At 41.4% G+C, this 25,654-nt stretch overlaps 2 protein-coding genes and 1 long non-coding RNA gene across 5 annotated transcripts in view; 1 reads left to right on the plus strand and 2 right to left on the minus strand.

Annotated features, from left to right (window-relative positions):
* The first annotated feature begins 41 nt into the window (after positions 1–41).
* On the plus strand, positions 42–1,387 carry LOC307210942. The gene is made up of 2 exons (XR_013836231.1): positions 42–402; positions 485–1,387. It is a non-coding gene; the product is annotated as an uncharacterized lncRNA (long non-coding RNA).
* Positions 1,388–7,159: 5,772 nt separating this feature from the next.
* KCNJ11 (potassium inwardly rectifying channel subfamily J member 11) lies at positions 7,160–11,468 on the minus strand. Its single transcript, XM_079966807.1, has one exon. The coding sequence runs from the start codon at positions 11,331–11,333 to the stop codon at positions 10,125–10,127; it is 1,209 nt and encodes a 402-aa protein (XP_079822933.1). The 5' UTR covers positions 11,334–11,468; the 3' UTR covers positions 7,160–10,124.
* Positions 11,469–15,431: 3,963 nt separating this feature from the next.
* The window catches only part of ABCC8 (ATP binding cassette subfamily C member 8), a 57,424-nt gene continuing 47,201 nt past the window's right edge, over positions 15,432–25,654 (minus strand). For all 3 annotated transcript variants that reach the window (XM_079965713.1, XM_079965712.1, XM_079965711.1), the window contains 10 exons: positions 24,234–24,336; positions 23,438–23,551; positions 22,681–22,801; positions 22,388–22,518; positions 21,017–21,095; positions 19,690–19,798; positions 18,597–18,700; positions 17,118–17,251; positions 16,913–16,975; positions 15,432–15,662 (listed from right to left, as the gene is read on the minus strand). In XM_079965713.1, the coding sequence (XP_079821839.1) occupies positions 15,525–15,662; positions 16,913–16,975; positions 17,118–17,251; positions 18,597–18,700; positions 19,690–19,798; positions 21,017–21,095; positions 22,388–22,518; positions 22,681–22,801; positions 23,438–23,551; positions 24,234–24,336 (1,096 nt within the window). In that variant the 3' untranslated portion in view covers positions 15,432–15,524. The remainder of the gene's footprint in view (positions 15,663–16,912; positions 16,976–17,117; positions 17,252–18,596; positions 18,701–19,689; positions 19,799–21,016; positions 21,096–22,387; positions 22,519–22,680; positions 22,802–23,437; positions 23,552–24,233; positions 24,337–25,654) is intronic.

Consider the following 25,654-nt stretch of genomic DNA (forward strand, 5'->3'; position numbering starts at 1 on the left):
AGGCTTTAACCCACAGCGCCACCTGCGTCCTTGCGTTTCAGAAGCTTACTCCCAAACAAACCTGCCCAAGTAATGAGCTCATCTTCAGGGGCCTTGATCAGAAGTTAGACAGCTGGCAGAAAGGGGTGGGGGAGCATCTTGTAGAAGTGTCTCTTCAGATATGTACAACTGGTGCCAAATAGGGATGTGAGCACTTGCAGCAAGGAGCCCCCCTGCTCAAATTAAAAAAGCAGTTTAAAGGCAGCATAGTCACTCTTGGAAGCTTCCTCCCTCGATTCTGCTCCCTCGAGCCCTGAGCTCTGTGCCTTCTATCACACCCTTGAGTGTCATGTTCAGGAGAGCTGCTGTCCTGCCGTAGGACTGTAGGAAGTTGTCTTATACTGAGTCAGACTATTGGCCCAGGTCACTTGTTTAGTCGTTTAGTCGTGTCCGACTCTTCGTGACCCCATGGACCAGAGCACGCAAGGCACTCCTGTCTTCCCAGGTCACTTAGTATTATTGATACTGACTGGCAGTAGAGTTTCAAACAGAGCCCTTTCTTAGTGTCTACCTGGAGATGCTATGGACTGAACCTGTAATTCCCTTCCTTCCTTCTTGATTCCCAAGGTGAGTGTTTTCTCCTTGAGGACAGGTAGTGAGCATTTGCTGAAAGTATTGAAGACCACAACAGTGTCATGCTATTCAGGTTTACTCAGAAGTAAGTGCCATTGTGTTTAGTAGGGCTTATTGTTGCACGCCATCCCAATCTCCTAGCAGTGTGAGATTCCAGGTGCTTACCTGGGGCGCAGGTTTTCTTTGGAATGAGGGACAGCAGAGACTGTAGTGACTTCAGTATATATGGTTTATTTAGAAATATATACAACCTGGGCCTACGATGGAGAGGCTCACAGCATGGCGGACTGATGTTCTCAAAAAGTTGTTTACTACATCAGGAGACTGAGAAGCAGTGCTTTTTCCCCCTGGGGGTACTCAAGGGTATGCAGTACCAGTCCCTTTTTCGTCTTCAGATGTTAAAAGTGTGGCACATGCTGTAACAACTTCATGGTGAGTACTGGCCCCCCTTTTTCCTTAAAAAAAGAGAGGCACTGCTGAGAAGCTTTCTAACTAACAGACCATTGAGGTAGGGGCCCCCACCCATTTGGCCTCTGACACAGAGTCACTTCCTTTGTTACCATAGCAGCAGATACTTAAGTTGCCAGGCACCAGGCCTGGTTATTCCAACAATTGAATCATTGCAGGATCCAGGAAGTAGGACGGACTTGGGCATACAGCCTACCCCCCTCCCACCAAAACTCTCAGCAATATTTTTGTACACTGCCTTTATATTTTTCATGCAATGTCTGTTTGCAAATGTTTTTATAAATCAATAAAATTATCAGCAAACCTATTCTGGAGTTGGTAAGTTCTGAATGTTACTCATGGTGAGAACAGGTAAAATGAATCTAAATCTCTACTGAAAACATTCTCCAGTTTCTTAGAATATTCATTTCAATACTTTGTTTTCAAAGGTGATGAAAAGCTAACATCTTTTCCTGCTGTGGGCAGTTTCCATTAGTGCTGTGACAGATATTACAGTAAAAACATAAGAAGAGCCCATTGGATCAGGCCAATGGTTCTTCTGGAATTGCTAAGAATGGTTACTGATAATAGTTTCATTAATCTTCAAATAAGGACCAGATTACAGTAAAAGTAAATAACATCAGAAGATACTGTTGCAGTAGAAATGGATGTTCTATCTTAGCTCCAGATGTTTCAAGCAAGTTAGGCATTTGATCTACACATATAAATGGGTCTGTGTAGCTTGATAAATTGTAAGTACCTGTAAATGCACAACTCCATATCATGTCAATTGGTTAAGTTTTTTCCAGACTATTGTGCATAGGCTGCTCGGAACATTATTTAAAAGAGACTTGGTGCTGTTAGAATTAAGAACAAGCATAATTCCAACTGATTTTAAATATTTGAATGGGATATTCTGTTATTACTTTTAAATGGTTTGCGGATGGCATGATTCATCTCTGTAAAAGTGCAGCCATTCACCCATGGAGGGATCAGGTCAGAACCCTGTTCCAAACACATACCCTCATCTTAACATGCCCATCATTGTTTTCTGAAAGGCAAGTAGAAAGTAGCTGATTTAAAATACCTCAGTCTGGCACTACACCTGATTTAGCATCCTTAAAAGTTGACCATGCTTCACTCTTTGAAGAGGTGTTTGCAGTTTCCCCTCATCTGAAGATTCACGAAGCTTGCAATCTCCATAAATTCCTGCTCGATCTCTTCTTGTCTTTTAATAGCCTGGGACAGGACATGCCATTTAGTAACATGTATCCCATCTTGCTACTGAATCAAAAATAGTACACAGAATCATAGAGGGAGTCCATTAAACGTTTACTGCTTTGAATTTGCCAACTGGCTCTCCCAACTAGTTTTCCCCAGAAGCAAAGCTGCCATAGCTCAGAGTGCAAGGATTGCTTGAAAATTCTCTCCATTGTCTGCCCTGCCTAATTTTTAGTCTCCCAGAATGATGCTTGCCTCAGTAAGGCATGCTTCAGGGTAGTTGTTTTCCATTTAGGATAGTCTCTGCACCATTTCGAACTCCAAGGGAGGTAGAACTTTCACTGATTCCACTTCTTCTATGGTAGTATGTTAGTAATGGAGGGGAAATCCGCTAGATGGCACTCTCTTTTAGAATTTTAAACATTAGTAGGAAATCTCTTACAGCCTGAAAAGATTTCTGTGGAGCCTCTAAGGCAAATAATAATAATAATAATAATAATAATAATAATAATTATTATTATTATTATTATTATTATTATTATTATTATTATTACCCAAGGGCTGTATCTGGTCCACAGGCTGATGGTTGCATTAAATCTGTTCAAGCAGATATAGATCAAGAAAATAGTTTTGTTTTCTTGTATTGCTTTTAAGACTTGCAACTAGCAGCCAATGCACTATAAATGATGAAATAATCAAGATAAAAACAGCAGTCTCAAACTCTTGAGTCCCTTTATTCTGAACCTCATGATTTTCTTTCACTAAAATACTATGAAAATATTTCATATGCAGGAAGTGGAAGGAACCTGCATTGGAACCTTCCAGTCCAGGAATAAAATTTATATAAAATGTCCAAATGCATGATTTTACTATGAGCAAATAACTTTGTGGGGATATTTTCAGTACTAAAACAAGCATTATGCAGGCAACAGTTCAATAAAAGATACAATAAAAGACGGTTATAAAAACTGAGTGATGCTATGTAATAAACAAGCCTTGTGTTTATTATATATTATTAGTACTACTCAGTAGGCTACCAAGAGACAGCTCACTGAAGGCAGGCACTTCTCTGACATGGAGATCTTCTTGAGGACATACCAAAGGCTTGAACAACCGTGATCTTATTTCACTGAACCTGGATTCTTCGCATTGGTAACTCATGAGGAGGCAAGTAGTTGTGAATTTCCCTCCTGCCCTTCACAGAAGTGCTGTCTTTAGTGAAGCAAGCAATAATTAAAGTCTTGCTGAATTATGTGAAGCCAAAATTCTCCTGTTTATTTTGTGTGTGTGTGCTGACACCTCAATCAGCTCATCCTCCATTGGCAGACTTTCAGCTTGTTCCAGCAGAGCTGAAATATTGCTGTGAAGGAGTTGCACAGCGAAGGACGCAGACTTTTAATGTGTTCAGTTTTCTCCTAAATGTTCTGCCTTGTGAAGGCCATACAAAATCCGACTTCTCATTATTTAATCTGCCTTGGCTACTTATTCAAGGGCTCCTGAGGTGCCAGATTTGCCTTTATGGCACTGGTTCCAAACTTCTGCAGCTTTAAGGATCCAACAATTAAATGCCAACTATTGCTCTATAAGGGATGCGGGTGGTGCTGTGGGTTAAACCACAGAGCCTAGGGCTCGGTCACTGCTCCTGCCAACCTAGCAGTTCAAAAGCACGTCAAAGTGCAAGTAGATAAATAGGTACTGCTCCGGCAGGAAGGTAAACGGCATTTCCATGTGCTGCTCTGGTTCGCCAGAAGCGGCTTAGTCATGCTGGCCACATGACCCGAAAGCTGTACACCGGCTCCCTCAGCCAATAAAGCGAGATGAGCGCCACAACCCCAGAGTCGGTCACGACTGGATCTAACGGTCAGGGGTCCCTTTACCTTTACCTATTGCTCTATGCCACTGAGTTGAGGCCGGAGCTCAACAGACTGATAGCAAGGTTGCCAGCTCTGATGCAATGGGAGTACCTGTGCTCTTGCGCCCTAGATTCCATTCTATCCCCTCTTCTTGGAGGAAGAGAAACTCTTCATTGTTCACAGGTGACTCCTGCCTATCCTCACACAGTTGTGCTATGCAAAGTCAACCATATACAGTGGTACCTCGGGTTAAGTACTTAATTCGTTCTGGAGGTCCGTTCTTAACCTGATACTGTTCTTAACCTGAGGTACCACTTTAGCTAATGGGGCTTCCCGCTGCTGCTGCGCTGCTGGAGCACGATTTCTGTTCTCATCCTGAAGCAAAGTTCTTAACCCGAGGTACTATTTCTGGGTTAGCGGAGTTTGTAACCTGAAGCGTATGTAATCCGAGGTACCACTGTAGATCTTTCAGAGGAGGGATGTTCTCTGGTCCTCTGCATGGTGTTGTTATAGGGTATTCAGGATAGAGCAACAGATTCTGCCTTGTTTTGTCAAGCATAGTTTAACTGTCCATCTTTTGCCCCACTCTTGATCTAACGGATCAAGGCAAGTTACACTTCTAGTTTGAAGTATGTATCTAATGTACATGAGGATCTTTGCAGCAGCAGAACTAAATGGACAGTTGCTGCTGTCAACAGGGAGAACAGATAGGCCTGGATTCAGTTCCCTACACTCCAAATAGATTAGTGCTGTCAGAGTTGGCATAGCTGATCTTCTCCTTGGCACTGCCCACGTCTTCAGCCTTAGGTGCTGGATGTGGGTATTGTTGATCACCCCACATTTCACATAGCACTTTTTGCTTTCGAATACACAATCTAGAAATGAGATCTGTTTCCACAAGCCTCCTTCCATGGATATATCACCCTTCCTGGATACAGAGTTATAGTGTAGCAAAGCTTGGGTTTTTCTTTCATTATATTGGGATTTTAAAACTCATATTTTTCTTTACTGAGAGAAGCTGATGAAAAACTGATATAACTTTGCCTGTATTGTGTTTGCCTCTCCTTATTGGAATTCTTTTTAGTCCCTTAATTACTAACCCGTTGGGTGGGTGGGGAGGTTTTGGTGGGATTGCTCCTATCCCTCCTGCTGCCAGGAGTCTTGCATTTAGCAGGTACATCATGGACAGAAATCCAAAATCAACAGGCATGCAAATGCTGTGATGAGAGAAGCTTCAAAGAGCATAGAATTGTAGAGTTGGGATTACAAAACTCATTTAGTCCAACCCCCTGCAATGCTGGAATCTTTTCCCCAATGGGGGGCTCAAAACCATGACCCTGAGATTTAGCGTCTCATGCTCAGTTGCAACGTTTCGCACAGGAAAAAAGGAAGTGGCAACCCTATTTCTGTGTGAAATTAATTTTACATTTATATTTGTGTGCGCTTTTTTGGCATCAGAACCACATTTCATAAAACCACTGTCTAGTGCTTTCTTGCAATGGCATTTGTATTGCTTTTTCAGATTAGGTTAATATGAATCACTGAACATCCCTCAAAGCATATTTGTGGCTTGCATTTAAAAGACCATTAATTTGAAATGAATGAAAAGTTATGTGATCCAATTCTCATTTTAGCATGAGATGGTATATTCCAAACCATTTTTCTTATTCAAATTGCATGCCATTTATGTCCTTAGGACAGAAATGATGTTTAAATCAATCTTATTTAAAGCACATTTTTTTTTGATATTTCTTTCCTTCTTTGACATGTTCCCATTACATTTAGAGGATATATTTATCAGAGACGTGATACTTGGGCATTTGAGTCAATAAAACCTATTTATAATTGCATTTATCCAAACTTTCTACAGGGGCTTTGCATGCCAGGCTTGGGAAATGTTGGGACAAGGGATATGGGAAAAAACTTGGCTCCTTCCTTTTAATATTTTTCTGTGTAAATGGCTATGAAGGCCAAACCCTTCACCCAGAAGATACCCATGGGCTGTATTTATTCTTCTCTCAAAATCATTAGTTTTGAAGGGAGAAGTCCCTGTGGACAGCTTTTGAAAATATCCTTCATCACCAGTCCTTATATAGTGTGACAAAATCTATTCACCAGCACTAATGCCTCTCTCTATAAGTATCCTTCACAGGTGCTCAGTGTCCACAATCATCTCGCACGCCAAAACAACTGCTCTCATTCTAGGTCTGTCTAGAATCATTTTGCTGCCTGAAGGAGAGCAGCGAATGGCACTCTCCTCCCATCAAGGTGCACAGTATCCAAGGCAACAGTAATAAATAACTTTGTTTGCTTCCCATTTATGACATCCCAAATCTAAGGCAACTAATCCTATCCACCTAATGGAATGACCTAGCTGAAACAACCCTGTTATCCAAGTTTTCTTTTCCACTGACCAAAGTCAGCATACCAATACCACAGCCTTCTCCCTTGGCTTTAATTTGCATTTGCATATTGAATACACTTGTGCTACTTACTTAGGCATAGTGAGTGGGGCTTACATTTTGGCATGTAGCAATATCCACTTGTAGATCAGTTAGGAATTGCTTCCTAACCCTGAAAGATTGTTCAGTGATTTGTATAGGTGGTAGAGGTGAAGGAATGATAGCCCCAACCTATATTGTGAACATGTAAAACAGGTCTGGGGAACCTTGGGCCCTTCAGAACTGCTGAACTACAACTCCCATCAGCTCCAGCAAGCATGGCCAATGGGCAGGGATTGCAGGAGTTGTAGTTCATCAACATCTGGAAGGCCGAATGCTCCTCACACCTGGTACAGAACTAGGGAGTTGGCAAGGCAGAGAAGGCACCCCTGAGAAATCACAACATATGACCTGAAACATGTGGGGAGAGATGGTTTGACTATCTACTTGCTTTCCTCAATGATACCTCTGATATTATGGAAAAAAAGGAAACAACCTTGAATAAGTGTGCATAGGGAGGAATAGGATTAATATATTGTTATTAAGACTTCAAATAAAGAACCCAAGGAATACACATAACCAGAATTCATAAGGAATAAATTTATTGCTGTTTAATTAACAGGGCAGTCCTACACATATCTCCTCAGAGGTAGGCCCCATTGATTTCAGTGGGACTTACTCCCAGGTAAGTGTATATCTGATAGCAGCCTAAAGTTATCCTTATTTGTTAACAAAGGGAAGCAAGATGTGTATTAACATATTTTGTCATTATAGTTTTGCATTTTTCTTTAAAATATGACAGGAAGAGAATGGAAATTTTAAATTCAGCAATGACCCAAATGTCATTCCTGTCTGTCATAATATTTTTGACTATCCATTTCTTTGGCCATCTGTCATTCTGCAAATATACAAAGCTAGGTCTCTTGCAATGACAGCCTCAGTAGCACTGGGCCCCGAGAGCAATTATTCTAAATTTCTCCTTCCGTGTTCCCCAGCTAATGATACACAGAACAAAGGGAATCTATGAATATATAGATTTCCTCAAGCAAGTGGAGACACAAAAAGTTGCATGAATAGGCTCATGCACATCCTCATCCAGACCTATGAGAGAATTATATCACATGCTTGATTTAACAACTGTTTTAGAATCTCACTGTTTAACTCAGCAACAATACAGCAACCTCTTACATTTTAGAGTACCACTAAAGGCAACCTCCCTAGTGTCTCAGCATGCAAACCAATTCCACAAATTGGCAAAACAGGTGCAGTTAGATTACAACCTGTTTTGTCCCAATCAGCAGTTTTAAAATAAAATTTAAACCCAAGTGTTCTGGGTTAATGAATTGCAGCCTAGATGTTAAAGCTACATTTCAGTATACCTTACAAACATCATTTTGATGCTGAATAAGGGCACTTTAGGGAGTGATAGCAATTTTATTTCATTTGAAATCAACAAAATCTGTGTGGCATTTTTACAATTAAACAAGGATAAGTAGAGGCAGGCTGTAAAGATCATATGGGAGATTAAGAGCACTTACATTGCTGGAAGAAATTACACAGATGTAGCAAACCATAAAGGTGAGATATGAAAACAATCCTCAACTGTATTAAACAATGTGATCATAATAACAGGCATTTGAGAACTACTGGTTTTTAAAAAAATTATGTGTAGCTTTTAATTTTTCTGTTACCAGAATATAAAACCATTAACTTTGTTTTGCTGCTTGATTCCATGCCACATACTGTTTCTGTTTAGATATTGTGCAGAGGCTGCACAGCTATGCCACACTTGCTTGTGTAGCAAATATCTTAAAAGCATGCAAATGTATTAAAAGGTACATACATGCTCATGTAACATGCATTTAAGACTTTACATTTGGAATTACAGTTCCTTTTCCCACACTGTTTTATTTGGTAAAATAAGGTAATATCCCCTTTTTGATTAATACATATATGATCCATAACTCAATATAGTCACTCAGTTGAGTAACTTAAATAAGATCAGTTTGAAGAATTTTGATTTAATTTGATTGCATCTATTTGGATTAAATTAGTTAAAATCTAAGTGCATTTACTGATTTAGTCTCTGATGGTCAGTTGAGATCCATTATCATTTTTGGTATGGTAAATGCCACAATTAGGTTCAGTGTGATTTTTTCTATTAGCAGTCACTGAGCTGTCCCCATTAATCAGTACCAAATAAGTGGCAATAAGAATTTATGTACTTTCTTTATATCCTGCCTCTCCTCCAATGAATTCAACGCTGTACAAATGGTTCTCTCTTTTCTTTTCTCCTTGCAGCAACATTGTGAGGTAGGTGAGGCTGAAAGTATTGACTGGCCCAAGGTCATCCAGCGAACCCTATGGGTAAGTGGAGATTTGTTCCTGGGTATCCAAAGCCCTAGAATGACACTCTCTCTACTAGGCTGTCTTTTGTATTGTCTAACTCTATTAAAACAAAGAACATTACTGCAAGTTTATAGATGATGCTGTCACATGAAGGTTTGGATTTGTTATCACAGGCAGGCAAGCAAATTGTGTTGCCAGCAAATGGCTTTATCTTGCTGTTGCCATTTATTGACAAATATGGTTTGAATTTAAAGGGTACAGAGTGCGTAAATATACTGCTTGCATATTGTTATTTATTTGTCTGTTACATTAGAAATCATCTTAGAAAGTATTTTTGTACAAAATGTCCACTATTTTAAAATGACATTCTACTTATTCATGTCAGAAGGATCAATATTGGGTGCTGAGTTTGAATTAAGATGAAGGATCTAATTCCTTAGTCCAAATTAAACTGAGTCAAAACTGAATGCGCCTACAATTTCAGTAGCAGGCAGCACTAATAAAAAGCTTATAATGTTATGTAGGATTTGGAGGCTGGATGTGACAGAGTAATAAACACACTTAAGACATTTCATTTTCCTGTTTGCAACCCCCACCTGCAACTACTATATCTTATTATTGTCTAATATTTTTGGCATTAACTTAATTCCAGTTGAATTTAATTACAAAGTTAACGAGTGCCAATGAAGATTATACATCACCTAGTTGAGTGCAATTAAAATAAACCATGCAATATTATTTATGGATTAAATTAAATAATTATTTAAGACATAAAGCACTGCAGTGTAAACAGGCACCCTTGTGTATGCAGCCTCTCTCTTTATCATAAATACTAATAAGTTATTTCTTTATTATTAAGCCTACTTAACTTACTACTGTACTGGAACTGAGATGCTTGTATATAATAAGAATTAAAAACATATCAAATCTATGGATAAATAATACAACTTAATACATAGAAAATGATTTCTCAAAAAAGGCGACTTTCTGTTCAGATTGTTTATCCTCTCCAAGTGTTTGTGCAAATAAATAAGAAAGTCAAAGGGAGATGATTCAAGCTCAGTTTTCCTTAGATGTCCTGAATCACACATTTGTCTTGCACCAAACGATATCTTACCTACCTTGTGGAACCACAATCTGAATAACACATTGGGGTCCCCTGTTTGCTTGCTGTGTCTGATACAGGAGCTGAATCTATGTGTCAGGAAGGTTCATCGGATATGCAAAACATGGGCTTTAACCTGACAGACCTTTTCCTAATAGTGCCCCTAGGTGACAAGGAGATGCTGTCCAGGATGCTCTGGTTTTCCTCCAGTTGCCTGGCAGTGCAGCTTGGGGTGGGCACCTTCACAGTGTTGCCAAACTTGGAGTAGTCTACCGAGTACTGTCCATCCTCTTCGGTCACGATGGGCACAAACCTTTGTCCCCAGAGGATCTCGTCGGCCAAGTAGGACGTCCTGGCTTGAGTGGTGATGCCCGTGGTTTCCACCACCCCTTCTAGGATGACGATGACTTCCAGGTCCTCGTGGTGGTGGAGGTTGTCCGGGGCCACGTCGTACAGAGGGCTGTTCCTGTCGATCACGTGGCAGATGATGAGCGGGGAGACCAGGAAGATGCTGTTGCCCGCTACCGGGTTCTCCATCTGGATGTCGATCTGGTGGAGGGGCACCACCTCCCCCTCGGGGCTGGCCGTCTTCCGCACCACCTGCATGCGGATGGTGGCGCTGATGATCATGCTCTTGCGCAGATCGCCCACGCGCAGCATGAAGCAGAGCTTGCCCTGGCGGAGCGCGATCACGGCGTGCTTGCTGAAGATGAGCGTCTCGGCGCGCCGGTGCGCCTGGGCCGTCTTCATGAAGATGCAGCCCAGCATGATGGCGTTGATCACCAGGCCCACGATGTTCTGCACGATGAGGATGAGGATGGCGGCGGGGCACTCCTCGGTCATCATGCGCCCGCCGAAGCCGATGGTCACCTGCACCTCGATGGAGAAGAGGAAGGCCGACGTGAAGGAGCGGATGTCGGTCACGCAGGGCACGAAGTCCTCCGCCCCCCCGGCGGCGGCGGCGTCGCCCGGCTGCAGGTGGAGCTGGCGGGTGCTCTGGTCGAGGTCCCCGTGCGCGAAGGCGATGAGCCACCAGACCATGGCGAAGAGCAGCCAGCTGCACAGGAAGGACATGGTGAAGATGAGGAGCGTGTGGGGCCACTTGAGGTCCACCAGCGTGGTGAAGACGTCCTGCAGGAAGCGGCCCTGCTCGCGGATGTTCTTGTGGGCCACATTGCACGCGCCGTTCTTGCCCACGAAGCGGGCCCTCCTCTCCCGGGCGCGGTAGCGGGACGGATCCGGGACATCTTCGGCCAGCCGGGTCAGCACATACTCCTCCGGGATGATGCCCTTCCGGGACAGCATGGCTGGCCTGCGCTCTCCTCCTACAGCCCCCGGCCCGTGGCTGTGGCGGCGGCGGCGACAGGGACGCTGTCGGAGGGAGCCATCGCTGCTGCTGCTGCTGCTGCCGCTGTGCCTCCTTCGCCGCCCCTCCGCCTGCCCTGGCCGACTCCCCTTCCCCGCCCGCCTCTGCAAGCCCGACGCGCTCCCCCAGCTGCGCACGCCAATCACAGCCCTCGCCGGCTTTTGCAAATGCGGCGGCTTTCCGCCGCTCGCTCTCGCAACCAACCAGCCCGCCGCAAGCCGGGATCGCCTGCCTGCCTTGAGCTGCCGGCGTTGGAGAAGCCGGCGGCAGCGGAGGAGGCGCGTTCAGAGGCAAATCCGCTGGCGGCGGCGCTTGGGCACCTGACTCTCCGGAACGCTCGCCAGGGGGCGCTGTCGCGCAAGGGAGACCCATTGTGGTGGGAGGGCTGCGCAGTCACAAGAAGACCCGAAGGAGCAGGGCGCACAAAAGGGATCATAGGATCACGGGGTTGCACGGAACCTGGGCAAGGCCCTGGCACAGCAGCTAACTGCTTTGCAAGAGAAAGGTCCCACGTCCGGTCCCTGGCGTCTCCAGGTGTGGCTGGGGAGTCTCCTGGCTGTAACCCTTAAGAGCTGCTGCCAACCAGTGTAGACATTACTGAGACAGTTAGGCCGTTGCTTTGACGTGGTACAAGGCAGCTTCTTATGTTCCATAATAATAATAATAATAATAATAAATAAAATAAATATAAAAATAATAAGTTATTTATGCCCCACCCATCTGGCTGGGTTTCTCCAGCCACTCTGGGTGGCTTCCAACAGAATATTAAAATACGATAATCTATTAAACATTAAAAGCTTCCCTAAGCTTCCCTAAACCAGGCCCTTGCTTGGTGCAGAAGCAGTGAATATTTGAAGACCACTGTCTTCCTCCCCTTAACCTTGTCTTTCCCAGGTGAAACATCCCCATCCTCCTAGCTGCCATGATGGATGGACGGGGAGGAGGGATCAAGTGTTGATATGCAAAGAGCCCTAGAACTCTTGCTCAGTGCACCTGCTCAGATAAGCTGCCTCTTTTATTCATCAATACCAGCCACTCACTGCAGTGCAGAATAGAGAGGAAGTCTGGAGCAATTTCTCTCTAATGTAACAATATTTAGGGCTTTTTATTTTGAGAAATGGTGAGTAAGTGGTATATGAGATTAGACATGGCGTGGATAGAGTTGTTCCCTAATACAGTGGTACCTCTGGTTACAAACTTAATGTGTTCTGGAGGTCTGTTCTTAACCTGAAACTGTTCTTAACCTGAGGTGCACTTTTGCTAATGGGGCCTCCTGTCACGCTGCTGCTGTTCTCATCCTGGGACAAGGTTCTCAACCCGAGGTACTATTTTCGGGTTAGTGGAGTCTGTAACCTGAAGTGTTTGTAACCTGAGGTATCACTGTACTCAGGGCAGTCCAATGAAGCTGAATGTTGGAAGAGCCAGGAGACAAGATAAAAAGTTTTTCTTCACACAGCACATAGTTAAATTACAGGCTTCACTTCCACTAGGTGTAGTGACGGCCACCAACTTGGATGTCTTAAAAGAGGATTAGGCAAGGTCAGCAAGAGTGAGGCCATCAACTCAGCTGTGCAGCTGATCACTTCAGAGCTGACCTCAGCCCTGCTTTCTTCAGGGATCAACCACGCAGCTGAGTTCTTCATAGGGAACTCAGTCATGTAGCAAATCCAGCTGTGTCATCTGTCCCACAACTGATGTCACGTATAACTTCAGGTGTGTGGGGCAGGTGTGTTGGGGCAAATTTGGGCTGTGGGCTGGAGGCTCCTCACCCATGACCTATACAGAGTGGAGGAGTGCCTACCTCTTTCTAGTATTTCACCCAGAGGAAGAATGCACACAGATTAACGTGGAAAGGGAGGTGGTGGCATATTTGCTCATTTGTTGGTGCTCTCTTATTCCATTTGGTCTCAGAAGCAGTGGGAATGAGCTTCATTAAAATGAACATGAGAGGAGTGTGTGTGTGTGTGTGTGTGTGTGTGTGTGCCTGCCTTGATGCACCAGTCTCTTGATGTGCAAATGCTAGTTTCCTTGTTTAACAAATGTTACAGTTCCCAATATCACTGGTAATTGGTTTGCCCAAGCTCTCCACAACCCTTTCCTGAACAGAAGATCTGGGTAAAGTTCAAGAGCTTTCTCTGGCTACTTGATTATTTTTAGTGTCCTTGGGACTGCTGAGATGTTTAAGTGTTCAGACACTTCTTTTCATCTTTCACTGAAGGGATATTTTAAGATTATATACCAAGCACACAGATATACTCCAAGTAAGGTAAAAACAGTTAACATTAGACATATCCATTGAAGTACTTTGGAGGGCATTAAAAAGCATCCCCCAAAGGGAGATAGAAAATAGTATTTAATTGCATATGGGGCTGCCTTTATGCATAAATCTTCTGTTATAAATTTGCTCTGTTACCTGTGGTAATTTAGAATTTATTAGAATTAACATCACCACCTGTGCAGGTACATAAGTAACTCAGCCTTATTTTACTATAGAATAGATATTTTTGAGAGTGCATCAGACCTACTTTCAACAGCTTACATTGCAAAGGTATATTATACCATTTCTTTTAAATGTTATAATATAGTAAAGTGTGATTTAGCACTGAAGCAACACTTACATTGCTGTATCTCCTAGAAGAATTTATATTATTGGAGGTTGTTTGGCCTTTTAGAAGTTTGTTGGTTCTTGCACAATATTAATAGTCTGCAATATATATAATCTAGCAGGGTATACATATTGGGTTTTGCCTTCATTTAAGTTTTCCTCCGGTCCAGTAATTTCATTTGGTTTACTCTGAGCCATAAATGTTGAATGCTACTCAGTTGCTTTTTCAGTCATGAACACATCATTAACTTATACTGTATTAGATTATATAAGTGCTTAGATCTTGATGAAATTAATTGTGGTCATAATCTTCTGGGACAGTATTTTCAAAATATTACATAGGTTGTTCAGTATGAATTAATTGGAGGGTGAGGTTAGGATGAAGGTAACTTAGAATTTGCTTTGTAATGCTTCATTGTGTCAGTTTCAAACAGGGTTTTTTTTTTCTTTCTTCTTTGATCAGCACAAGAGCATAAATCTTAGCTTTGTGGAGGATCAGCATGGTTGATTCAGATATTGGAGCAGATGGGCACACACTGCAGGGGAAGCTATCTTCTCAGTGTCCTGTGGTTCTTGCTTGGAGAGGGTGCCATTTATGTTACTTTTATTGCTTCTTTCAGCCTCTCTGCACAGTTGATTTTCAGTGCCTGTGTATGAAATACTAATTTGTTGTGTAGTGTCCCACATGATTTTCCTCAAGGTTGTATTTATGTTACAGAGATAGTTCAGATCCCCAACACTGGTTATAATATATTTTGTACCTGGGAAATTGTTAATACTTCCCCTCCACCCCTGAACAGTACTACACCCATTGATTGATTGATTGATTGATTGATTGATTGGAACACTTTTCAGTGTGACATTGAACATGTAGTTGGAAAACATGCTCACCCATGCCATCCCGACTCCTGGTCTGCATGTGGTCAATGAAACAGGTGCATAAATCATACGAGTGTACAAGACAAGGTTCCTAGGAGTTGTCTCCTATGATTGTGAGGCTGTTTTCATTTTTATACTGTTTTCCATTGTCCACTTAACCTGTGTTGCATATCTGTATGACAGGGTCACATAAGGACATGTTCTTGATACAGTTATGAAATCTCCCTTTTGAATTACCTGCTCCTGATTAGGGATAAGAAAATGATAGTTGGATATGGTATTATCTGAAATGATAACGTTCAGATAAGGGGTGGGTGTGTTCCTTTCTTTAAAAGCCTCATTGTTTAAACTTAATTTTATACCTTAGTGGTTCTTGTAATAGTTTGATCCACTGTGACACAGCTTTGGTATAAATCAGGTTACATAAACAAAAACAAGCAATAATTATTAAAAATCGACTGCTTGAAGAAATTCATAGAGCAGGACAATGTATTCATACTTAAGAGGTAAACCATTTTTGGTCCCATCCCACCCCCCCATTAAGAGACAGCCCTATATTATTAAATTGTTTTTTATTTACAGGTAATTTACTGAATTATAAAATGGATAATAAAATTGCACTTGTAAATATTTAATTTATTTATATTTACTTGTCCGCTTGGACAAAAGAAGCAAACACACTGTCTTCTTGTTCCAGAAGAACCTCTGGTTTGTCATATTCCAGAATAACTCCTCTCTTCATTACAATAACCATATCTGCATTAAGAATGGTGTGCACCCGGTGCTACAAAAAATAATAATGAAATAGATAGGATGAGAATTATAATTATATATGTAACCATCTGTGATAGATATACTTTTAGATTATTAGAAAATACAAGTATGAGGAAAAAAATTATTCAGTTCTGCCAAAAACTTCTTTGCTCATTGGAATGTAATTAGCACTTCATTGATCAAGGCAGCCACAAAGCTTCTTTTTGGACTGGCTCCTCATTTGTTTTCAGGCATAATTTGTGCTTCCTGTCATATGAACCAATCTTGCCACCCACAAAGGCATAGTTACTCTAGAAGCAACAAAGTTCTGTTGTGGAACTCTCTTGCTAGATTCAGTTGGCTCCCTCTCTTTTAAGCTTTAGGTGAAATGTGACTTGATCTCTCTCTTTTAAAATCTACTTCTCAACTCGGTTCAAAGCATCTCTCCCTTGTTGATTTTGCTAATTTGATTTATTTATTTTGCTCTTTATTGTATTTTAACTGTTTCATAGTCACAACGTGAGGGAATAAATTAAAAGAATCCTTCGTTTTTAGCCCTCTTTATGCTCAACATCCTCTGTCCCCTTTCTGTATGGTAAAAGTTGTTGAGCATACTGTAAACACCTTGGCATGGTGACCCCCCTCCCCCGAGCCGTGGCAGAAAGTGATTTTGTTAAAAAAAAATTTTTTTTAACTCTTATCCACAGAAATACTGGTCTTCAAGCCTACAATTTCAGAATGCTACCTGCTAAAATAGTTAATAGGTAATAGCAGGTCATGATCAGTATAAAAAGGCTACATGTGGGTTCTATGCAGTTTTCCCAGATGGTGCTCCCAGTTCATGCTAGCTGAGAAACAGAAAAACCACAAGCAAGACATCTGGGAACTGCTGCTGGGAAAGAGCTTTGTAGAAATCCCAAGGCAAGAATCTCTTCTGGGCAGTCCCCAGGATCACAGCTGACTATTTTCATTTTGGTTTGTTGCAAAGAGTTTCCCTGAATTAAAACAAAAACATCTTATGGCTATAAACACATTGTAACTGAGCCATATGAAATGTTAAAAATAATAATATTTTATTGGCAACATTTTATTTTGTTATGGGAGGAAGAATTGTCTTGATTCAGATGTGTGAAATATAATATAATTGATTGAAAATTAAAGGAAATTTCTCATTTTAGAAGCAAGGGCGAACAGACCAGGCTGATGATAATGTTACAGGTGTATTAAAAATTGTATAACACTTTCAAAAAAAGCATCTCAGCAGCAAAATACAATACTTACTGCAATTGTCACCACAGTTCGATCAGCAAATGCAGTCATTACAACCTTCTGAAGAATATTTTCCTACATAAGCAGATTAACAAATATTTTTGTTAATTTAGACACATGCATAAAGAGAAACATTGTTTTTTTAATTAGGTAGTTTGCAAACAAAGAAATTAACAATTTTGCTTCCTTTTCAGGGACATGTCATTTGTAAACTTACAGTTGCCATGTCAATTGATGCTGTGGCTTCATCCATAATGAAGATACTTGTCTTCCGTACAAAGGCCCTAGCCAAGCAGAACAGTTGCCTTTGCCCCAGGCTGAAGTTTTCTCCACCTTCTGTGACAATGGCATCTGATTGGAATAAAATTAATATTTAGAGGAAACCTGTGAAAATATACGGGTTCCAGTGACAACATGCCTTAAGACCCAACAGTAATTGTTGAGGTAGTGGGGGAGCAGCACCTTTGGACCTGCACCCCACCAGTCTTATGACTTCTCTTTGTGTACTGTTTTCTCTTTAGACAGATGGCCTTTCTCTATGAGCCCCATGCTCAGGCAGAGGAAATGGCAGGAAAGAACTTGAGGGGAAGAAATGGTAAGAGGAAAAACAAAGTAGTGCTTCAAAAACAGTGAAGAGTGGGAAATAAGCCAAATGCTGAGAGAGAAGGAACTAGGGTGGAGTCTCCTCTGCCTATCTAAGTCTATACAGCCGCATCATGTGAGCCTACCTGTCGTGGCGGTGGGTAGAGACAAGCCATCTCTGAGTGCCTCCTTCATTCAGGCTTGTGTGTTACTTCTGACCAGGTCTCCCCATTTAGTCTGTGAGGCCACTATGGTCAAGCCATGCCCACCTGCCCTCACCCGGCTGATTGCCAGCACTTGGGTCTTGCAGAGTGCTTTGTGGCCTGGGCATTTGTTCACACAGTTTAATGCAAAACAGGGTCGCCTGACATCATTGTGATGTCAAGTGACTGTCAGGGCAGCCCCATCCACATGCTAAATGTGGCCCATGGGGAGTGAGAGAGATAACAATATGGTCCACTGGGTGGTTCCAGTTCCCAACCCTGCACTAGACCATGGATTTAATGTTACATGTGAACCAGTTCATTTTAAGTCTTTCCTGGTATCTTTTTGAAGTGCTGAAGAAATGTTGAAAACCAGTTTGACCAAGATCAAAGCAGGACAGAAAAAATAAATGCATCACGTATAATGTATTTTCTACAATTTCACTTCCAAGAAAGGTATACTATGCAGCTGGGACGCCTGGGACTCGGGTGGCACTGTGGGTTAAACCACAAAGCCTAGGACTTGCCGATCAGAAGGTTGGCGGTTTGAATCCCCGTGACGGGGTGAGCTCCCGTTGCTCGGTCCCTGCTCCTGCCAACCTAGCAGTTCGAAAGCACGTCAAAGTGCAAGTAGATAAATAAGTACCACTCCGGCGGGAAGGTAAATAGCATTTTTGTGCGCTGCTCTGGTTCGCCAGAAGCGGCTTAGTCATGCTGGCCACATGACCCGGAAGCTGTACGCCGGCTCCCTCAGCCAATAAAGCAAGATGAGCGCCGCAACCCCAGAGTCAGTCACGACTGGGCCTAATGGTCAGGGGTCCCCTTTACCTTTACCTTTACCTTTATGCAGCTTAACTTCAATGAACAATATTTTTAATGCTGGATTTCCTCAGAGGTAAAGGAGTTATTACCTAGCCCACCAGGTAAAGCTTTCACCACATGCTTCAGTTGTGCTATTTCCAAAGCTTCCCACAGCATGCTGTCTGTGCATTTCTTTTCTGGATCCAGGTTAAATCTGTGAAAAAAGAAAAGCAACTAAATAGCATCAAGCCATTTAGCTTTTTTGACACCTGAGGTAAGCAGCCACATGTAATGATTGCCTTGGTATCTTATGCACTTTAAAGAACAGGGCACAAAATATTGCCAGTCTGGCAAGAGAACTATGGGTGGGGGTTTTTTCTTTTGTTTTTTACTATGATTATGTCCCATGGACTGCAAGAAAATCAAACCTATCCATTCTTAAGGAAATCAGTCCTGCATGCTCACTGGAAGGACAGATCCTGAAGCTGAGGCTCCAGTACTTTGGCCACCTCACGAGAAGAGAAAACTCCCTGGAAAAGACCCCGATGTTGGGAAAGATTGAGGGCACAAGGAGAAGGGGATGACAGAGGACGAGATGGTTGGATAGTGTCTTTGAAGCTACCAGCATGAGTTTGACCAAGCTGCAGGAGGCAGTGGTAGACAGGAGTGCCTGGTGTGCTCTGGTCTATGGGGTCACGAAGTGTCGGACACGACTAAACAACAACAACATACATACTGTACATGCCTTGCAGTAACCCAAGTAACAAAAATCATTTGGAAAGGGTAAATAGACCATCATGTGTTATAAATCATTTGTGCTGTGTTCAGGTAAACACAGCAAGTAATTAGCCACATATTTTCATGTTAAAATCCAGCAGTATACCATAACATACTGAAAGAATGGGATGGAGGGATCCATCTAGAAATACTGCAATTGTCTTTTCTGTAATTCCTTTCCATTGAATTGTGATTTCTGGACCCAGGGAGGATCCAAAACAATAATGCATTGAACCATTATTATTCCGGCTCCTTTTCTTATAGAAGACATTCCGCTTTGCCTTTTGAGAGATGGAACAGCAAGTCCCAGCAGCAGCCAGCAGTGATTTTGCAACAGCAATTCATGCAAATTGCAAACAGTGACAGATAGTGCAGGCCATAATCATGAACGTGCCTAATTACATACATGATGATTATAACACTTACCGTATTGTTCCGCTGAACAAAATGGGGTCTTGGAGAATGATTGACAACCTGGATCTCAGTGTTTGTAAGGGAAGCTTGGCAATGTCTATGCCATCTATAATGATCCTTCCTGTGGGTTGTTTGTAAAAAATGAATGGTGTTCATATGCTTCATCACATGGCTTATTTTTCTAGCTGTATCTCAGGCAGTCAGCCAGAAAGCAATATACCTCATTCACCTCACTCAGGATGCCACTATAGGTACAGCAGCTTAAACCCTCTTTACTTCACTGTAGGTTAATGGATATATAGGATTTGAAATTTAGGCACCCAGGTTATAATGCCTACATCTAAATGAAATAAGTGGCTGTTATGTATCTGGATGCAAGCTGCAGTTAACCTATGGAATTGCTCTTATGGGAGGCCACCAAATCAGATGGCTTTACTCCTCTTCTAAAGCCATATAAGTTGATGGACAAAAAAAACATAGAGGAGAGGTCTACCAGTGGCTACCAGTCATGATGTCAGTGCTCTGTCTCTATGGTCGGAGGCAGTATGGAAACCACAGGCTAGGAAAGTGCTATTGTGTTTTCCACTGTCATCCAGTTGGCCACTATGAGAACAGAATGCTGGACTTGATGGGCCATTGGCCTAATCCAGCAGGCTATTCTCATGTTCTTATATTCTTAAGTACGTCACTTAGCCAGAAAAACCTTGGATTCTCATCATGAATAAGGCCATTTGGTTTGTTACCTGCAAAAGGGCTTTCTGTACATGTAAAAATTTGACCTCAGAGTATGGGAGTTGAGCTCTACCTAGTGGCTGAAGGCAAAATCATTGCTCCCTCCTTTGGAACCCTCAAGTTCTAAAGGAGAAAGAGACTTTGAAAGTTCTAGCTGGAGCAGGGCTTTTGCTTTCAACCACTAGATGGAGCTCAACTCACACTATGAGGTCATCTTTACATACACAGATAATAATTAATCTGCAATCTTTTCAAATATTACAATCACCTGCAGTAAACTGAATTTTTTTACCACTGACATCAGTAAAAACAGCTATATTTAACAGTACAAGCATGCTAAAATGTAAGTTACCATGCAGAAAGCAAACTTTTTACCAGTAAGTCTGTGTAAAAAAAGGGGGGTGGGAATCACCACCTTGCTCTGCTGTATTATGTTGGAGATAGCAAACAGCCAAGTCAAATAGTATTTTATGTCAGCTTGGGAAATGGGTGTGGCAGGAACTGGAAAAGGAGATGTGCTCTCCTCTTTTGAAATGGAGCCAGGAGGATCACAGATACAAATGAAACTAATAGTAACTCATCCTGATGTGTACAAATGTAGCTTTACCTTCAAAGGTGTCAACCATCCTGAAAAAGGCAAGAGAAAAGGATGATTTTCCACTGCCTGTTCGGCCACATATGCCAATCTGCAAATCATAAATAAACCAGTTTTATAATGGGAATAGCAAAGAAAATATTAATTCAGTAGAATGGGAAACACAGCTACAGAGTGATTGCCCCAAGCACTAGTAAGTAATGCTAACGTGCGAATGGCAGACTAGAAGGGTTTTTTTTTTGTGTTTTTATGAGAAGACAGATAATTTATGACCAGCTTGGGGTACAGTTACATTACTAGCAGTGCTTATTGCTCCATAAGCTGAGTTGGATCCAGAGTTGTGTTCAGTGGAATTCTGCTCATGCTTGACATAAATGGGCAGAGTAGCAATTTTCACTGATTCTTCCTTTTCCCTGCAGCCCCCTGAAAACTGTTGGGGTAGACTCCAGAACAGTGGGAGGCAGCAGTAGAGTCTGCAAGAGGAATTGACCAAAATCATCACCCTACACCTCCAGTTTGCATCCAATTCAGTGTGTCTGTGTGTGAGAGGGATCTTGCTTTGCAGTATGCATCCACTTAATGACTTTAGAAAAAGGATAGATCTAAAAACTTTGAAAACAGGGATACTGAATATATTTCTCTTATCATTTCAAAACTCCCATTTTTAAAGTTTCAATTTCTTATGCCCACGATGACGGCAGGGTGCAGGGGTGGGAAGGTTACAAATTTGACTCAGAGATTTGACTTTATAAACCCTTTTTATAAAACTGTGTGTATTTCTGTTGGGTATCAGATCTCCATGTATAATACCGTTGGCTTGGAAGATGTACGCATGACTTTACAACTGCAATCCCACGCAAGGTTACCTGAGAGCATGCTTTACTGATCTTAGTGAGATTTACTTCAGTGTAAACATGCTTAGGATCCAGCTGCCAAAGTGTAAATATAGGAAACATTTACATGAACATCAAAACAATGGGGGGGGGTTGGGGGGGGAGGGAAGAGATTACAGTGGTACCTCGGGTTAAGCACTTAATTCGTCTCAGTGGTCCATTTTTAACCTGAAACTGTTCTTTACCTGAAGCACCACTTTAGCTAATGGGGCCTCCTGCTGCCGCCACGCTGCAGGAGCATGATTTCTGTTCTCACCCTGAAGCAAAGTTCTTAACCCGAGGTACTATTTCTGGGTTAGCGGAGTCTGTAACCCAAAGCATATGTAACCTGAAGCATATGTAACCCGAGGTACCACTGTACATTGTTTCAACTTGTTTAAAATAGGGACAATATTCTGGAATAAATAAGAAATGGTTCTGCTCTCAACAATATAGTTTTCATGGGTTTTTGACAGCTAAAGTCATTACTCTGAGTGATCATTTGTATTACCTTTTGCCCAGGAGAGATGTGGGCACTGACATGCTTTAGCACAGGCTTCAGAGTACTGTCATAGCGTACACATAGATTCTGTATCTGAATCTCACCATGGTCAGGCCAGTTCTGAGGAATTTGTGCTGGGGCTGCAATCAAAACAAAAATAATATGTGGAAAACTGGTTTGCTAAAAGTTCATGCTTCTTTAAAAATAGTTCTCTAAAAGTTCATGGCTATTAATGAGACTTAAGTGGGAATAATTAAACAATTACCAAGCCCTTTCTACAACTTATACAGCACCATACTCACACAACAGCCCTTCATCACTTTCAGCCTCAGTTTTTATGAGGCCGTTGAATCTTTTCACAGCTCCAAGCTGGAGTTCCATATCAGCCAGGTTGCGAACCATCCAGTTTAGATAGTTAGAGACCTAGAATAAATAGTTACGATATGTGTCTGGAATAGAATGTAGGAAGGATCTCATAACCAACATTTCAAATTATTCAAAGTTGTCACTGTCTGCTCCCATGAAAGAAAATGACAGCTTCCATTTGTCCAGAAGTCTAAATATTTGACTACTATGCCAGTTTTCTAGATCAGTAGTTCCCAAATTCCACCCTTCCACGATCCACTTCAAAATTGCAGAAGGTCTTGACAGACCACTTTATATTTTTTTCTGCCTGTTGTAGCAATTGTAATGTGCTGTGCAAGATTCTGTATGGTTTTTAATTTAATTTTTACAGCCATGCCACACACTACCTGAATGAAGCTCACAGGCTATTAGTGGACGACCATTTGAAAACCCCCCTTCTAGGCCACTCAAACGTCTGTCAGTTATTATGAAGAAAACTATTAGTGGGAATAAAGCTATTGGGATATTATACACTTTAAATTTACCCCAGCTAATTTTTATGGTTACAGTGTTTGGTCACCAGCTGCCAGTTTGTTAAGCTTGAGGCACCTAAATGCTTAGGCCTATATTATGCTGCATATTTTCAGAAACCAATGCAGACTAAATGTCAACTTTTAACACCTGACTAGAGCCTCCCCTCTTAAACTTACTTACCATCAGAGCATAGGTTAATCCCAAGCCTACAAGACCCGAAGAAAGGTTATCGTAGAGAGATTTCGTAATTGAAGCAACAGCTGCAATGAGCACTACACATGCCCCAATATACTCCTTAAAAAAAAAAAAGTAATAGAAATCATCATAGCACACAAGGAGATAGCAATATTTTAACTATTTCTGAAACTTCAGAATCAAATACTAGGATTTTGGATTTACTGAGGCTGGTCAGGTTCTAACATTTGGAAGTCAGCAAAGGATCTTTTGACCAGGCCAAGTATTGAGGCAATTATAGAAGGTAATCTTGAGGTGAGTACTGTATAATACTTTGACCCTGTAGAGTAATTGGATAAATTTGCATGAATGGAGTGTCCATACTGATGGGGTGAGGATGGATTTGTGTGAATGGTATGCGGATGAGTGTGTGGGGAGGTTTACACTTTGATACCACCCACTTTTGACTGTGGCCCCATCCCCTTTTGGATTTGGTGCTTCCCACTACTGGCATGCAATACCTGGAAAGATACCCATGAGAGATGGTGGCCATTGGGTTGAAAAAGACTCCCAGCTCTGCATTACAGAGACCGTTTGCAATGGTATTAACTAAAGCCAAATTTGCATTGTCAGTTTTTCTTCTTATAACTGAGCTTTATCAACTGAGAATTTGGTTGTTATGCAACTGTTAAAGACACAGGAGCCTTTACCAGAGAAAAACTGGCAATCCTAAGCAATTCCCATAATAAAGCAAACCATCTACTGCCATTGATAAAAACTTAATGACAGACAATGTACTTGCCATCCGAACTTCCAGCCAACGATTGGCAGCTGTAAGGAAAAGGGAAGCGATGTTGTTGGAATCCGTATATTCAAGAAGCTTCTGTTTAAATCGGGATTCATACCTTTATAAAAGAGAAATGAGAGACACCCAGATGTTAGTGTGAATGTCCATTCATAATAGCAAGGTATATTTTATGGCTTGCTTATGCAAAATAAGGGATTCTTTTCAAAGGAATTGTGGAACTAATAGTAGATCTTATATGAATAAATATAAGTAACAACAGCCTTTTCATTTATAGTCATGCCAGCAATTAGGAGGATTAGAACAGGGAATTCAAAGGACAACAAAGTTTTAAGACTGTGTGTTGAAAGTTTTCAAAATATTGTCAGTAGTTCAAAAAATTACACTTGTGACAGTGAGTTCTTTAATTTAAATTCTAATTCTCTGCTACTGAACTATTACACAGATATAAGCAAATAGGTGCTATATTTACTTATGGTGAATAATTTAGATAAAGTAGAAGGGTCATGCACTGAGCAGCAATAGTACATAGACATAGTGGATTATAAAAATATAGTTTATGAAGATTTATTTGCCATTATATAATCATTTTTCCCCTTGCCTATTTTGATCAAATTGAAAATACCTGCCATGAGGGTCAAGAAGAACAAGGATTTGCTATCTAGCTCTTTAATTTAGTTCTGTTTCAGAGCTAATTTTAGAAACTCAAGATCTGAATACTTTGCTGAGAGATTAGAATCCAAATGTCACTTCTGCTGCATGTAAGGCAGCTGAAACGAAGTGCCTAAATATAGCACATGAAATAACTTGACAATAAATAAAACACAGGAGCTGGTAAATGCTCGCTTCTGTCTGGGTCAGAGGTATATCAATTATTTTGAATTCAATTTGCCTGCCTAAATTCTGAGCTTGTGCTGCCAGGCAGCAATTTCAAGGTGTCAGCTTGCCTTCTATAGACAATATTAAAGGAAGTTTTTGTTCATGCAAAGCTCTGTGGAGTCCTGTGCTAATGGTTACAAGGACATTTTTATCTTCTCAACTGGAGAAGGTTGGAATATATATATATATATATATATATATATATATATAGTCATGAGTTAAATACATAATGGAATATGGTTGACTTAATTTTCCCAGTGGTATAGAATGCCAATTAGCAGGAGCTGATTCTAGAAGCCTAACTAATATATGATAACCATAGTAATTAAAATGTAAATAGAACTAATTTTGCTGCTTATGGTCTACCCAGCCTCTCTATACAACTTAAAATAGCTAGCAGGCTTTGATGGCACGGTGCAAGTCAACACAAATACTGTAAGATGGTGTCCTTGTGCAAATTGAAACAAATGGAAACGTATTGCTGCATGTCTAATTTGGCTGCTTCCCATTTTATGCCTACTTGTTGCTATAGCATTGGG

Source organism: Podarcis cretensis (genome assembly GCF_951804945.1).
Source record: "Podarcis cretensis genome assembly, chromosome: 1".
Lineage (NCBI taxonomy): Eukaryota > Metazoa > Chordata > Lepidosauria > Squamata > Lacertidae > Podarcis > Podarcis cretensis.